The sequence below is a fragment of the Beta vulgaris genome, chromosome 3 (genome assembly GCF_026745355.1).
Source record: "Beta vulgaris subsp. vulgaris cultivar EL10 chromosome 3, EL10.2, whole genome shotgun sequence".
Classification (NCBI taxonomy): Eukaryota; Viridiplantae; Streptophyta; class Magnoliopsida; order Caryophyllales; family Amaranthaceae; genus Beta; species Beta vulgaris.
Window position 1 is genome coordinate 7841062 of NC_079204.1, and position 17152 is coordinate 7858213.

At 35.1% G+C, this 17152-nt stretch overlaps 2 protein-coding genes across 11 annotated transcripts; one reads left to right on the top strand and one right to left on the bottom strand.

The window, feature by feature from the left end:
- Positions 1-4790, top strand: LOC104888507 (probable glutathione peroxidase 2). Of its 2 annotated transcripts, XR_007272429.1 has the most exons (7): positions 1-318; positions 855-931; positions 2557-2618; positions 2711-2829; positions 3784-3951; positions 4072-4158; positions 4279-4790. XR_007272429.1 is itself a non-coding variant. In XM_010673511.4 (6 exons), the coding sequence occupies exons 1-6, from the start codon at positions 172-174 to the stop codon at positions 4102-4104; spliced, it is 606 nt and encodes a 201-aa protein (XP_010671813.1). In that variant the 5' UTR covers positions 2-171; the 3' UTR covers positions 4105-4264. The 2 variants fall into 2 exon arrangements, 1 of the variants encoding a protein (XP_010671813.1); XM_010673511.4 differs by lacking the exon at positions 4279-4790 and having other exon boundaries at positions 2-318; positions 4072-4264.
- Positions 4791-7710: 2920 nt separating this feature from the next.
- LOC104888508 (hypothetical protein) lies at positions 7711-11095 on the bottom strand. 9 transcript variants are annotated; one of them, XR_007272435.2, is made up of 4 exons: positions 10512-11095; positions 9396-9733; positions 9123-9175; positions 7711-8181 (listed from the first exon to the last, which is right to left on the bottom strand). XR_007272435.2 is itself a non-coding variant. In XM_010673512.3 (2 exons), the coding sequence occupies exons 1-2, from the start codon at positions 10999-11001 to the stop codon at positions 9654-9656; spliced, it is 570 nt and encodes a 189-aa protein (XP_010671814.2). In that variant the 5' UTR covers positions 11002-11095; the 3' UTR covers positions 9254-9653. The 9 variants fall into 9 exon arrangements, 1 of the variants encoding a protein (XP_010671814.2); XR_007272436.2 differs by having other exon boundaries at positions 7711-8184; XR_007272434.2 differs by having other exon boundaries at positions 9368-9733.
- Positions 11096-17152: the final 6057 nt, after the last annotated feature.

A 17152-nucleotide genomic window follows, 5' to 3' on the forward strand; every position in this document is an offset into this window, starting at 1 on the left:
TAATTTGGGGTGGGAGGGAGGACTTCAATGTGCCGCAGACGTGCACAACTTCCCTCCAATGTCTGACCATCTCCAAAGATTAAAACTTGGCTTCATGGCATTTTCCAGCACGCTATTCTGCTGTTTCCATTTGAGGAGAGAGAAAGAAGACACTTTTCAGGCGCAACAGTGATGACTATGAGTTTAAGGAAATTAACATATTGTGTCTCTATTCTCTTTGTGGGTTTATCTGTTTTCTTATTTTACATCTACCCATCTCCATCTTTTCAACAAACATCTCAAGAATTACCCAAATCCATATACGATTTCACTGTTAAGGTAATCAGTCACTTAAATACTTAGCTTTTTTTGCTGAATTCAGTTCAGTTTTTGCTCATTATTTGCATTAAGAGTTTGTCTGATTCAATACTTTTTTTGGTTTCTGAAATTTTTGCCTGTTTTATTTAGCATTTGCTAAGCTTGACTTGGTTCAAATTTCTGCATTTGAAATTATTTATTAGGTTTAATTCCACATTCCACAATGGTGGTTGTGCTAATAAGCAAATAAGCAATGATTGTTTGAGTATAGTAGTTTGTAATATCGAAGTTGAATTTTTTGCCACTTCTAAATTTCATGTTGCATCATGTGAGATGCTAAATCTAACACTTGATATTGATATTGACTTTTGGGATGATCCTTCTGATATGATACTTGTATGAAAGATGAACCCTTGAAATGGTTGTTGATTTTGGGGATGATCCTTCTTGTATACTATGAAGAACCCAAAATAACTATGTTTGTTTAAGCAAATTCACTACTTTCTTTTCCCTTTTGACGCCCAATTTGTTGTTTTACTTTTTTTGTGAATAAACAGGATATCAATGGTAAAGATGTGAGTTTTAGAAATTTCAAGGGGAAGGTACTTTTGATTGTCAATGTCGCTTCTCAATGGTAAAGGAGACATTTCTTAATTGTATTTATTTGTGATCTCTACTAGTGTGCTGTTCAAATTGTGTTTTTATGAATTCTTATATGCATCAATCTTTCATATTTTTTCATAAAAAATATCTTTGATGAATTTGTATGTGAAGTGTTGCATAGAAAAGCAGAAGAATGTTAACACTTCACAAGGACAACCCACTAGAGATTGTATGGAAGGATCTGAATGAATTTGTTGCCTCACTCAACCATTGTTTTGGGTCTTGAACATGAATCATAAAGTGCTGTAATTTCCTATCAAGAGTAATGTCGTTTTCTTTTTTCGGTTTAAAGGAACATTTATAAAGCATTATAGTTAAGAGTTTACAGAACCTAAGTTAGATTTATCTACACCAGAGTAATGTCGTTGGTGAGGCCTAGATGTGCCTAGTCTTGCCTCATCAATTCCCCCTCTCCTTATGGAATTATTCAGAATGATAATTTTAGACCTCTTTGCCCAGACATCTCTAGATACCACATTTTGCCATTTCCTAATGAGTGTATGTATACTTTATTCGATATGTTAGGAAGAGGGGACTTGAAATTTAGTTTGACTGTTGTTAGAGCTAGTTGTTGTCTTGTAACATTATCCCCTCTGGAAACAGTTATTGAACATAATTAGAGTAGCTCCATGATGATGGATGGTAATTGGTGCATGTTCTAGGTTGTAATTTTTGTCATATTTCAGTCTTCCAGCCGTGCCTTTTCAGAATAGTTCATATATCTATAAGTTGAGGGTTAATTTGTTCAGACTTAAGATAAGTTAATTTTAGGGCCAATAAGTTAAGTTTAGGGCCAAAACTTTGTGATTAGTTGAGTTAAGGGCCAATGGGGGCAACCCAAGTTCAATCCATAACTAGATAAGTTATAATAAGTTCAGATTAGTTAAGTTCAAGGTCAATGACTTCCTATTTGACATTAGCTAAGTTTGTCGCTAAGAAGTTCGAATTTCCTCAAAGAAGGTGGACACATCCTTAGCGAGGTGCACCTACACTCTAGGTATCTGATGGTTTGGAATTCAGCTCTTTCACAAAGGCTTCTCATTAATGAGGACTCTGATATTAATACATATACACAACTCAAGCAAAAAAAAAAAGAAGAGTAATAGCCAATATGAAATCCTAAGGGTGCAAATGTTTGCTGTACAAGTACTACTGGTTATGATACTATGGTTGGCATCTTCGGGATAGAGAAGGAAAATTGCAGTTCTATTCTTTGTATCTTCTGCCTTGATCAATTAGATGTTGTCATCATTAGCTAATGCAAGATTTAATCTTGCAAACAGGTCATCTGATTTTAAAGAAACACAATTGGAGATAAATTGCATCTCAGGAACTGCCTGAAACAACTAACAATATGTTTCTCTGCTTCCATTATTGGGACTATTCCAAAGCTGGAAAAGTGTGCTTGAAAAAACTAAACCTGATACCTATTCCCCTTGATCTTCGTGGGATATGCTAACATGACAAAAGTCTGTCAGTTAATTAAATTGCTACCTCTGATGTGTGTGGTAGCTCTGATGTGGGAATATCAACCTTTTTGGATTTCACTCATGCTCTTTTTGTTGATTGGGAGTTTCCTTTTCTGTACATGTGCAGTGGTCTAACAAAGTCAAACTATCAGGAATTGAACATTTTGTACGAGAAGTATAAGCCCCAAGGTTTGTCGTTTCCTAAACTGATTTTGTAAGATTTGCTTAATGTTTGTTATGGTTTAAAATTGTGTGTTGATGTGTCCGTCTTATGTATGCAGGTTTTGAAGTTTTAGCCTTCCCATGTAACCAATTTGGATGGCAAGAACCAGGAAGTAATGAAGAAATCAATGAAGTTGTCTGCTCTACATTTAAAGCTGAATTCCCTTTATTTCAGAAGGTAATAGTCTATAGATCTGAGATCATCTCAAGAAGCATGAAATTAGAACCTACTAGTTAATGGAAAGAACAAAAACAACTTAATGATCTTTAACCATATGATTTATGCTTTAGTTATAGAATTGTCTCTCTCCTTTTTCTTCATCCAATGGTGCATTGGCTTAGCTAACTGGAATTTGCTTAGTTCCATTTTTCCTTCCACCGCTCACTGTCGATATGGTATGTCAGGAGGGACATTTTTTGCTGATTTCTACCCTCTTCTGACAGGAATATTGGAAGATAATAGGTTCAATATATATTTTGTTGTACATGATATTTTCAGATTCAATGATGCTACATTGTTACCACACGCACAAACAACTATCCCTTCTTATCTTTGTTCTCTGCTGTTGTATTTCCCTCTCTATGATGGTCTTTCCCCTTCTTATCATCACCTGTCTTTCAGTCTGATGATGGGTCTCAACTCAAAGAGTACTGGAGCAAAGACATTGCTGTCAACTGATAACAACGTTTGCTCATGCTGTTACCTACATAAAATAAATGCCGATTTAAAACCATCCGTTGGTGTAGACTCTAAAGACAGATCAAATGGTCTCACCGTCACTGAACGCAAGCTTGTATTGCTAAGAAAAGAATGCACCTTTCTTGGAAAGTTCTTGCCACTGAATGCCAGCCTTCTAATGCCACTGTAACTTGATTAATACACTCTTTGTTGACTGGAAGATACAACCATTGAAGTATATATAAAAAGAATCTCCAAGCTAGAAACGAGCACTTTATGCTGATTTCTGTCCCTTGTATATCTCTTTTGTTCTCTTAGAGTAAAAATTTGTCATTGTTTAGCTTCTCGTCCTCCCCTGTCCCTGAAGTTACTTGCTATTTAGGAATCTTGTGAATCTTTTGAACTCCCATGGAGTATATGCAACTTAATACTCGGTTATGTATGATACTGCAGATCGAAGTCAATGGTAAGAATGCAGCACCACTATACAAGTTTCTGAAAGCAAAGAAGTCCGGAGTACTAGTAGATGAGATCAAATGGAACTTTGCAAAGTTTTTGGTGGACAGACAAGGAATTGTTGTTGAGCGATATGCTCCTGTGACCTCCCCCTTACAAATCGAGGTTCGTTTTCATACTTTCTTCAAGTACTTTAATGGTAGAATACTTGTAAAAAGTTCCATGTTTTTGTGTTTTGAGTCTCATCAGTCAATTGTTTTTCCCCTCCGATTGAATTTGTTGCAGCGTGATATTCAAAACCTCTTGGGATCATCTTAGTTTCTGACTTCTGATCCTCTGGCGTGCATCATCCGAGACTTGCTTAATATTCAGGTTATTACAAATGTAGAACTTCAATTTGGTCATTGTAGAAAGCTTGTTTTGTTTCCTAATTCTGTAATGGTTTACGATTTAATTTTTCAAGATACTCCTTGTCAAATTCACCAAATGCAGATAACTAAGGAATGGCTCTAACCCTACAAATGGTCTTTTAGTAGGTAGCGCATTTCTACAAGTCTTCAATCCAATCATCATCCTTCTCGGTTCCTCTTGACTCATAAGCATTAAACTTAGAGGTGATCACGGGTCGGGCTAGGTCAGGCCAAAATTTTGTACCCAAAACCTGCAAAATTGGGTTTGGCCAAAAATTAGGCTGGAAAGTCATTTTTGGCTTACCCAAGCCCGACCCAAAGAAAAAATCGGGTTGGGCCCAACCGTGGGCCAAAAAATTTTCCCCGAAATTTGAGACGGATTGACTTGATCAGCTCTAATTGAACGGAAGTGGAAATAATTGAACATTCTTACCAGTATAGCCTTTTAATCATGAACAATTATTATACAATTACTAAGAGGCACTGTTATCAACCTCATATAACATATTGTTACTTGTGAACATTTGTTTACCATATTTTCCTACGAACATTAATGTTCCAAATTATATAAAATAAATCCAGTATTGTTTATTACTCCCTCTGTCTTTTTTTACTTGCTGCATTATAGGTGTGTGGTTTTCAAGACATTATTTAATCCTTAATATCTCTTATTTCGTTTAGGAAAATTTTAAATAGTACCATTCAAGTATTGACTTTTGCCAATGATACACGATTTTTAATAGGATTCCTAATGATACCATTATAATATTGACTTGTTAAGTGTTGTGATCAAACCATAAACAGATGTTAGATTATCAACCCCCTTGGCCCTTCTCATGCTTCTCTTTCATTTTGCAATTTTGAGCTTCACTCCGCTACTTGATTCCATTACCCATCTATACTAATATATTAAAAGGCGTGCGCAAACAAAAAATGGTGCCATGTGGCACTCTCCCTAAGGGAGTTTTACTCCATGTAATCTACAACAATTTTAAAAAATAGAAATTGCGTAGTATAGGTTTTTGATCCCGAGACCTCAAGAACATATACTAAACTCTTAACCACTAGACCAAATAACATTTAGTGTTATCATCTTAATTTATAGTATTAATAAATGAAAATTTTTCTTACTCGGGGCGTAGCTCGGGCATAATAACTAGTTATTTATCTAAAAGAATAGAAGCAGCACAACAACAAGCAGTAGATACCACGACAGACCGTGGACTTTATCAGCAAGCCATGCCTAGACCGTGGTCTTCCAAAGGATCACACCAGCGCCAACCTCAAATTAAATACCACACTGGCCACCTGCTCCCCGCACCAGCCCATCTACTTTCTTATGCAAAATCTAACAGCAAGAACCACCTCTTCTTCTTTTTGAACATTATTTTAATTTGTTGGGCAAATTGAAATAATGTTGAAATTCAGCCAAAAGTTATTTTTTTTCCTTCTACAAACCTGATCTAATTTCAGATTGCTCCTCCTTCACTTAGCGGTTATGGTTGTGGACGTGTGGGTTTCATGACGACAAGTTGAGCATTGAGCTGCAAACCTGTGGGAAAGGAGAAGAATTCAAGGATTTTGGATAGTACTTTGACAGTTTTTATTTGACTGCAATTAAATCAACCATACTTATGGAACCTTTGTTTAACGATTTGATCACAACTGTCAACAAGTCAATATTTTAATGGTACCATTCGAAAGCCAATAAAAAATTGTGTATCGTTAGCAAAAGTCAATATTTGAAAGGTACCATTGAAATTTCCCTTTCGTTCAAGTAAAAATTTGATATTGTGAATCTACACATCGAGACGAATCTAACAAGATCACACATGACTATATTTTTACTTGTAAAAAAATCAAAATAATCGATTAAAGTTAGTGGTTCAATTTCCAAGACAACAATATAGCAACTAAATAAAAGCAGAGGGAGTATCTATGGAACAACCATTAACCTCATTACCGTCATGTCCGTCAATGAACAACCATTAAACCTTATTCCGAGATAATCCATTGCATAGTCATGGTAACATCCAATGAACAAAGATATAATTTTTCTTTGATGTAAGGGTAATTCCATGAACCAGTTGATCTCTCTATCCATATCATGCATTGGTAATTGCGGGATCTATCATCCATATCATGCATACAATAACTCTAGTAGTTGCGGAATCTACTATCTCCTAGATCACAAGTCATTTCTGCTTGTTTTGCCAATTACCATGGCTTGTGACCAAAGCCCTCAGCCCCTCACCAATCAGTTCATCCCAAAAGATCAAGGTTATTATTAACCTTCTTGGCCAAAAACCAGTAAAGGAAAATCTCAATATGTGAAGTTTTGTGGTTAAAGATCAATCACAATCTTATTTAACTTTTGAATTAAACTTGTGCTCAATTGGACAATATAGTGTTGTATATACTACAACCGTGAAATGAAGCTTACAGCCACTTATATCTACTTTTACATTCACCCCAGTAATTGACTATGTCGCAAAAAAAAACTTAACTTATTATGTGACGACCATAATTCATTCTTTATTTAATATGGGAGTGTTTGACAATAAAGGTGGGCATGGGCCAAGCCGGGCCTGTTCACGGGCTTGAGTAAATGGCGGGCCGAGCCGGACCCAGGCCCATGAGTGGTGGGCCAGGCTTGAAATTTTAAAAATTTGTCCACGGGCCCGTGCGCCGGACCATGATTTATGTTGTATTTTTGTATTTTTGACAGTTTTAGGGTAAAAAACAAAGAAAAGAAGCGTTCGGCCCGCGGATTCGTGCCGGTGCGGGCCGGAAATAAAATTTCATGACCATGACAAGCCCGCGGCCCACATAGCGGACAACGGGCCGGGCCGGGCCCAAATCTTGTCGGGCCGACCCATGCCCACCTCTATTTGACAATTAGAATTTTGGACCACTTTTAGAGTTTTGACTAGTCAAAAACTCTAAAAGGAGTGTTTGGTAAAATAGAATTTAGAGAGAGTTAGAATAAAAACTCTCAAAATGAAAAAGCTCCTAATAGGAGTTTCTTCTTTAGAGAATTATGTTCAAATATATTCAATGATTTTTTTTACCTCTAATACTACTACTACAAATGTTATTCTACTCAAACAAATGACAATAAGCTTTTAGCAATTAGTTAATTGTTACCAAACACATTTATAAAAAAAAGTTATCAAATCAAGTCAAATCTACTAAACAAAAAGTTAAAACTCTAACGACTAAACTCTATTTGCCAAACACAGCCCATATCACGAGTACATTTTAAAAGAATGATTGTTAATCTAAGTATGGAGAACACTTTTTTTTTTGAGTGGTCTTATAGGATAACAATTTGTTGTATACTTCAACTATTAAAGACGTTTCCAACTTTATAATAGAGACAATCAGACAAGTCTCTAAATTGCTGCACTAACAAAAGAAACAATAAGAGATTCTTCAGCAGAAACCTTGATGATATTTGTTAGGTTAAGTTGCCAAAGCAAGCAAAGATTATTCAAGAATAGAATGAGTTGGGTGATATACCAAAGAATATGCCAACTATTAATCAACATTTTAACACCAATAGTGCCAAATTAATATGGCATACCATGTGGCCAACTAGGCATCAAATGATTAGCTCTTACACTAAGATCCAGATGCGTCAATCAGACTGTATATTCCATATATGCAAGTGGATATCAAGTCAGTAGACAGGCTTCATAAGCTTACGAGAGTCAATAGGCTAAGATCTAAGTTTATTACTCTTTTCAGTAAGAAATCTGTATCCTACAGCCTGGAGGCGTATCTCTGAAACTCAGTTGGCACCAGTTAATCCAGCTTCAAGATCCATGGATGAACCGACTTCGATTGCTTTTCTCACTGTGTCTCATCTTATGTTAAATCTCTTCTGATTTTGCCGCGTCATAGCTAAAAATTGACACTTTCACCGTCTCGATGATAGGAGAGGCCGAAAAATCTCGGATTAGATCTCCTCTAGAGGTAGAGGCTGCTAAATTAGCTCAAATGAGTACCGTTAGATCACTTTGGGTTAGTGATGTGGCAACTAAAGAGAGCTACAATACAAAATTAGACTAGGACTAAGAGTGAGGCAACCATCTATCTGCAAACAATTTCAGAGCTAATCATATTACGTTGATATGAATAGAACAAGTTAGTTTACCAGAGAATGTTCCTTCGGACAACCATGAGCACAGCAATGCCAAAAATTCTAGCTGCATCCTAGCATTGCTGATCTGTTTGCAACCACTAATTAATTTGATTGAAGTCCCTATAGTCAAGTTATTAGCATAAGATACAACCAAAAACGAGTCATATCAGGTCCCAATCACCCGATTAAAACATCCACTTCTTACTCACGTAGCAAACGTCTGCAAGAGCACAAATTCATGGAGCAACTTGGTAAAATATCTGCGATCCACCAACCATGTTATGTGGCCAGGAATAGTTGATTGGAACAAGACAGCGAAAAACCACACAATAGATATATATGGGTTTATGAGATAGACAAAGACACCTTTGTTAGAATGCCAAACTTCGAAGCAAGTTGGAAGTACACCAATAGAGAATAGAGGAGTCATATGCGCATCTTCAAGGCAATAGCAAGTTAGTAGTAAATCAGGCAAACAATGTACTCTCATCGTTTAACATCATCGACGAATGCCTTGCAAATGAGAAACATTGATCAATTCACATGTTAGATTAGCTAGATATTGGCATTCATCATACCGAAAGATCACAGATTAGCTAGATATTGGCATTCATCATACCGAAAGATCACAGATTAGCTAGATATTGGCACTCATCAGACCGAAAGATCACAAGATAGTTCCCAAGTTAGAGGTTAAAGAAGAAGCATGTTCCAATAGGCAGAGATAATCAAAAGGATTCGCAGTAATCCAAGACTGATTATCCAATGAGAGGAGTTACCTCAGCAATGCAGAGGTCTCCATGAAGCTGACTTAGCTGCAATTGCGATTACACTGCATAAGAATCACAGCAGAATAAGCAAATAAAAGAAACATACAGTATGCAATATAACAGCAGATAACACAGTTGCATTGAACAAGATAATGAAGCAAGTTTTATTCCATGAAATTTATTTCATCTCTTTATTTCATCTATGATTACAAATAATCACATGCTAATCTAAGCCTGAGGACTAAATGTCAGACCGTCATTGGTAGTTGATTAATCTCAGACCTGACAAGGTCCTCTTCTCTACGGTTTTGATCCATCTTGTCCAAGAATAGGTCGCAAAGTTATACACTCTGACGGTCCTGGCATGTTCATCTTCCCTTTAAACGAGTCACTAGCGCTCTTAATGTCACCGGCATGGTACCAAAACAGACCTAATTATCCATTTCGATCAGGAAAGTTGAGACTATTCATCTTAAGGGAAAATTACACATCCTTTTTTCTTGACTGATCAAATCAGTCGGAGGCTCGAAGCCCTGCATCTTAGCTGCATAGTTTAACAGTGCACGCCACAGCCTGAGCCCAAAATTTTAGCCTTGCTTTCACATCTTCGGGATGGTCACCTGAACAAATGTAACAAGCAACAAGATTAGTTAACTTGAAGCACAGCAAAATAGGAGAAAGGAACAAATGTGAAACAAATTGGAACATGTTGTGAACATAAACAAAGCTAATAATTAGGTCGGGTTAAAATTGTGATATTAACTTTGCCAACTCATGCCTAAAAGATGCCAACTATGTACAACTAATTAAAGCACAAAATCCAATATACAGCAATGACAATATGAATTGGTTGATTTACAGATAACATGTGCACAATCAAGTCTTTAACACAGATCATGTAACATCTGGAATTCTTAAAAGTTTGAGCGCAGAATAAATAATGCAAAATTCCTCTTGGAAGCATCAAATAATTTATAGAAAAGATACTTTTTCAATTATAAAAATGTAGCACAACAGAACCAGATCTCTTCATATCATCTAACCACAATTACCCAGATGAACGCATTCAACCATTAATAGCTCTCATTTAGTAAGATGTGCAGTAATTTACACATTCCTATGCAGGTAATCTAAATAACAAAACAACATATCATTATTCTTAAAAATTCATTCTTTTGGACGGAGAGAAACTAAACTGAACTTTTGAAAATAAAACACAAAAAAAATTACCAGAAAAATCACTAAAAAAACACAAAGATCATAACTTTAAACTACATCAGAATCTGAAATCATATAAAAATTCAAAACCCAGAAAAATTCTGAAATTCCCAAGAAAAATGAAAAGAAACCCAGATGATGAAAGAGTGAAAGAAGAGAAACCCAGATGAAAAAACTTACCAGGACTAGAGATCTTCCAAGTGGGCATAGGACTAGAAGTTTCGGAGCCAGAAGAAGACGACGCCGTATCAGAAGCAACAGAGAGAGATTTGGGATTAAGTTGATTAGGATGATCATCTAGAAACTTCTGAGACATGGAATAACAAAGTTCTAAAGCAGGCAAAGTGTTGCAAAGTTCAGGGATTTCATCATAACTAAAACCAAACCCTAAATCAACACACCCCTTTAATTCATCAAGATCATCATCAGTTAAACTCTTTGTTCTTGGCAAATCATCGTCCTCCACGTACCCTTCTAAACATACTTGTGGGACCCTCTTTTTTGGTTTCCTGTTTCTGGGTTTTGGTTGCCATACAATCACTTCTTCTTCCTCTTCTTCTTGCTGTTTTTCAATTTTTTGTTGTTGGTGTTGTTGTTGTTCAAGTTGTTGTTGTTCAATGAGAATTTCTCGGGAATCCTGGGAATCGGATTGTAGATTGTAAGCCGCCATGTTTATGTGTTGCTGGGTTTTTTTTGTGTTTTCTCTCTCTTGTTTTTTTTTGGTGTTTGTGTTTGTGATTTGAGAGAGATGTGAATGAGAAAATTGGGGTTTGAGAGATGCTTTTAAAGGTGGGGATTTTGCGGTTTAGTCCCTGTTTCTTAACTTGTCTTTGTAAATTGGTCATTGGACGGCTGTTTTTCTATTTTGCAATTATGCCCTTAAATCTGAACAAGGATGTGCCGGCGAAACTATGGCCCCGTTCTTTTGGACTTATTTTCAGTTCATTTTCGTTCACTTAATTCAGTTTAATTTAGTTAATTTCAATTTAGTGTTGTTTAATTTAGTTAATTTCAGTATAGTTCAGTTAATTTTAGTTCAGTTTCGCTTAATTTTTGTCTACAATTCAGTTCAACTTCTCTCATTCCAAAAGAACGGAGCATATATTGCACATATTATCCGTTTCTAAATACACACAACATTCGTATAGAAGTATTTATCTATTAATGGTATCCCATACTATCTTACGAATGTAGGAATTGGAGTGGGCACAAGTAGTGAGGTTTCCCATCTTTCCTAGAGAAGTCTACGGTTCAATTAGGAAAGGCAGTATAATGGATTTCTTCTATATATTAAAAAATATTATCTTACAAACGTGGAAGAGAAAATATAGTCAAGTATGGTCTTATTTGATTCGTCTTATTGCATACTTTTATAATATCAACCTCTTTATAATTTTTACTTATACATAAATTAAAGATAATGAAAAATAGAAATAGCGTGTAGGTTAGAGTTTTTTTGAGGTAAGGAGAAGGCGCCTTAATCGTACCGGAATCTCGCTTAGGTCAACGCGGCCCGGGTTTGCAGGCAAGGCCCCTTGAAAGTAGGGGGAATGGTAAAGGAAAATCCCCATCCCCAAAGTACGTCTCGTGGGGTTTGATCCTACAACCTCAAGGTTGTGAGATACAAATCAACTCACTAGACCAAGTACTACTTGGTGTGTAGGTTGGAAATGTTGCATGTATTTAGAGACGGGGGAGGAATGATTTTATACTTTATCTGTTTCTACAGTTGCATCATTTGCTTTTTGAAGTTCCAACCCGTTTCTTTGATAAAATATTTTTGATTACGTATAAGTAAAAATTATAGAAAATTAATATTTGAAAATCTCACATTAAGATGAATTTAACAAAGATATACTTAGTTATATTTTTGTTACTTTTATGTCATAGCGAGAGAAAGCTTGTCAAGATTGGTTAACGAGGAGTGCAACGAAAAAAGAAAAATTACGAATGTAGCATAGAGTTTTTTGTGGGGATATACCAGGGTAATAGGACATTTTGTGGGGATATACCACACTAAATTTTTTGTGTGGAGATATACCACCCTAATTAAATTCAAGTTTTGTTAAAAAGGTACCAAAAACAATATTTCCAACGAAAAAGTCAAATTTTCAGCCTTTGACTTGGTAGAAACTCACAAGTGAGCCACAAATTGACAGTGAGGAAGTTGAAGGAAAATGAATGTAATAGAAACAATTGAATATCACGCACTATACAAAGAGTAATTAAGCAAGTCAAAGGCCGGAAATTTCACTTTTGCAAAAAATAGTATTTTCGATACTCTTTAACAAAAGTTAAATTTAGGTTGGTATATTCCAAAAAAAAATAGTGAGATATATTATCACAAATGATCTAATATCCTGGTATATTCTCGAAAAAAAACACAATAATATATGATGATGATGGTTGCATCGCATGGATGACCAATGAGCATGTACATATTGTATAAAGTCACATTTTTTGAATATGGACATGTCACATACACATAGTCACATGTGATATCAAATAGAAGTACGTGAAAAGGTTTGTTGTTCACATATAAAATGACAACTGTACAATTTAGGAAAAAGGGAATTACATTTTTAAATAAACATAAATACACGTGGAAGAAGCTATATGGGACACCCCACCTGCCTTGGTGAAAAGGGCAAAGACAAATTTTTTGTGGCCCAATATCAGGGAAGATGGGGTCCATTTAAAAGGCCCCACTAACCAAGATCCATGTTCATCTTATATGAGTAGTTGAAAATTTTTGTTCTCTTTCTATGGTTTTCCATTGTTTCTACTTTATAGCGTGTCTCGATCAAATTCTATTGCCATTGCTAATGACCAAGTAAATTACGTGTTTAGGAGGAATATAATTCTAGAGAACATTTACTATTCCAAAATAATGGTTTTTCTATGTCCACTTATTTCCAAAACTAAACAAAGGTATTTGCCAAGGAATACAAGATTCTTCCTTAGTTGCATGAATTATGTCCAAGTTTAGGAAAAGTTCTAGATTCGAAAGTAATTGTTTCTTTGTGGAATAGATAGCTCTCGACTTGCAAGGAAACACTAGTGTTTTGACCTGGCTGATTTTCCGGGTCAGTTTTAATTATTAAATATATTATTATTTGTAAATTTCATATTGGTTTTTATATTTTCGTAATATTTTGTATAGTGCGAAATTGGAAAATGTATGTATATTATGACATGAGAAGTTGTTTAAAATTTTTTATATGGAACTGGGGATAACAATAATAATTTCAATGAAATTTGGATAAGACAATGTTATTATTACATACTCCCTCCGTCTCAAAATATAGTTCCCATTTCTATTTTGGGTGTCCCAAAATATAGTTCTCATTTCCATATTTAGTTTCATATTTTTCCGTAATTTGTTTAGAAAAACTGTGTTCCATCATTTATTTACTTTTTGAATTTTGTTTTTTGCTTTGTTTATTCAACCAAAATGTTACAATTAATACTCGTTCATCAATTATTCTCCATTCTCTCTCTTAAAATCATCTTTTTTCATAAAATATTTATTTAAATAAACAAAAAATATTTAGTATCTCTCTTAGATTCTACTTGCATAAATTACCGTGAAAAAAGGAAAATGAGAGTTATATTTTGGGACGGAGGGAATAATAAAATAAAAAGGTTAAATTTTACGAAGTTTGTCGACATGTTTTTATAATTACATATAATTATAAGCCTTTATTATGTTTTACTTTGAAACATTAAACATTGTACGTGTAATGGATTAGTGGTTAAATTCTCACATTTCACTAAAGGTCATATGTTCGAGTCCCAATAAGTACACATTATTAATATTTTTAATTGAGATTATAAACATGTGTATTAGAAGTTTCAAAAGAGTGTCACGCGACACCGTTCCTTTGATAGATACACTTTTTAATATATTTGCATAGATAGATAGATTTGTACAACCTAGATATTCGAATTATAACAGCTAACTTATACTTTTGTCATTCTTTTTCTAGTCTTCACTCTTTTCAAACCACAATTTTGATTATTAATATCTTAAATTACTTTTCGTAAAAATTATAAAAATTTGATATTTTGAAATTGTTAAAGTATTGGGTCAGACCGTCTGACCAAATACTTACTGTCAGACGGGCTGACCCAGTGACCTCAAAACACCCTCTCCTTTCGCCCTTCACAAAGCTCAATCATCACCATTTTCCCAACACTTTTCACCTCCCCAAACCCCCTAACTTTCCCACATTCTCTCTCCTCCATAACAACCCAAAAAAATGGGACTCAAAAAACGCAGCAAAAAATCCACCCTCACCGACGCCGGAGACTCGTCGCCGGTGGGCCCACCTCTTTATTTATCTTTGTCACACTTTCGTCATGTCTATCTTCTTTCTATTTTTTCTCTTTTAGAATTCTGTAACGCTTTTCCCGTTCAAAGAAAATAAGAAATGGATCGTGATTTCTATCTCATGGAGCATGATCAATGTAGAGCAAAATTAATACTATAATTAATCGTGGATGATCATGCTCCAAAGTAATACGAAATGTCTGAGATCACCTGGGAGATCCAAAATGGTCATTGTTCGTAGTTTATCCCTGAGCAAGAACGCTATGTGCGTTGTGATTAATAGTAAGGATGAAGAAGGTTGGGTCCCACTTCATTCTGCTTCCAGCATTGGCCATCTCGATACTGTCTCTGTGTCTCAACTCTCCTCAATAAAGGTTTTTTATTTTTACCTTTTTTTTATTATATTCTTTTCCTATTTTCCATTTTCAGTTGGACTTTGTTTTGTTTCAGTTGGACTTTGTTTTGTTTCAGTTGGACTTTGTTTCGTAATATGTATACCAACTGAAACAAATAATGGACCAACTGAAACAAAAAATGGACCAACTGAAAGAAATAATGGGCCAACTGAAAGAAAAAATGAAGACTACCTGAAACTCAAGTGAAGTGGTCTGACTCGTCCGACTCGTCCGACACAATACGAACTCTTTGAAATTATATATCGAGGCGAATCTAACAAGGCTCCACATGAATAAAATTTTTCTTACGTAAAAATTACAATAGATAGTGAAAGAGTAATAGGTATATAGTATAAAAATCAATTGTTATAATAGAAAACAAGCTGAAAATGTAATAGTTTTTGTGAGTTGTAGTTTTTATTACTTGTACAATTTATCTACGGCATTGTAACTTTCTTATATTAAATATTGCAACCTAAACTTTAAAATAAAATAAAATAATGCAACCTAAACTTAAAAGCAAGAGCAATTATCTTCAGAAGAGATTGGCAAGGAGCGATTCTCATATTGTTTAGATGCTTTGCTCATCTACCCTATTATCATATTATCGCCATAATGAATAGTGTAGCTCGTAAAAAGAATGAACTAGTATTTGAGTCCGGGCGTTGTTCCGGATTGGTACAGTTTTCCGAACTTAATATGTATTTTTTTTCCATTCCCATTAAAATATATTAAGGAAAACTCAACATTTAAAAGGTACAAATATAATAATGTGGACATTTAAAACATGATTAAAAGTTGATTGAGATGGTAATTGTGTCATGTGTAATATCAAAATGTCATGGGTTAAAATCTTGTTGCAAGTTAATTTTACTTTTGTTAATTGACATGATCACATGACTAATGTACACATCGGACGATTCTAAGTGGAGTAACAGAGTTGCCACGTGGCGTGTAAACATTGTCACACACGCCTTTTAATATATTTATTATATAGATATGAATTAATGAACCAAATAAGCTAGAAGTTAAAAATATTTGGCACTTTTTTTTTACATTGCAAAAATTTGCATTAATTAAAAAACAAAATTACAACCTAATACTATTACAATCAAACATGAAACATAAATCAAAAAGACATTATGGTGAGCAACACTTGCTCTTACACTCCCTATTAAGAAAAAAAAAAGTATTGTTAATCCACTCCAAATGAACCTTATCTTAGGCGATTTTTGGTGGGTGTGGGTGATACGTCTTGTCATAAAAGACCTAATAGAATGAGAGAGAATCTATTGAGACGGTGTACCTTGACGATCTTCGAAGGTAACTTGCTGCCTTTCATATTGTTGAAACTTTTCTTCACAAGATGATAAATCCAAGGTCCTTCTACAGAAATTTCTTCCTGGGATTCTACTGATTGAACTTTCAAAGAAGCCACATCCTTCATTGCCTTCTAACCCTACTTCAAGGCTACACAGAGTTTTCCCCTATAAGGCGAAAACTCAAAATGCGTGGAGGTTGAATTTTTCCCAAATTAATTTGGAGGGCCTCCCACAAAATGCGTTTTTTATGTGTGATGATTTTGGAAATCATCGCATGAACTAGGCCGAATTATCTTGATTAAATTCGTCCATTAGTTGGATATGGAAATCTAACTCCGGAACCCCAAAACCTGAAGATCGAGCCACAACAAGTATAAATCATATCCTAGATAGAAAATTACTTATCATCTCACCAACTTTCAGGCTCCTAATAAAGTTGTTTAAACCAACACCATGCCAAACTCTAGAAGCATCTTCCTCATAGATCGAATTTCCTAGATCATCCCTCGTCATAGGAAATCAAGATCATCCTATTGATCACCTAGTACTACTAAACATCACCCATCCACCCTAGCACAGCCATAACATGTATGGCAAGGATAATTGAATCTGAATACAACTACACTAAGATTGAAACAGAAACTGCAACAAACTAAACGACATAACTAACCAAAATAACTAAAAGTAATATTTGATTGCGGATCTCCATGAGATAAACTACACCCACACTTCGCAAACGAATAAGCCACGCCACCAGAATTCTGGTGACAT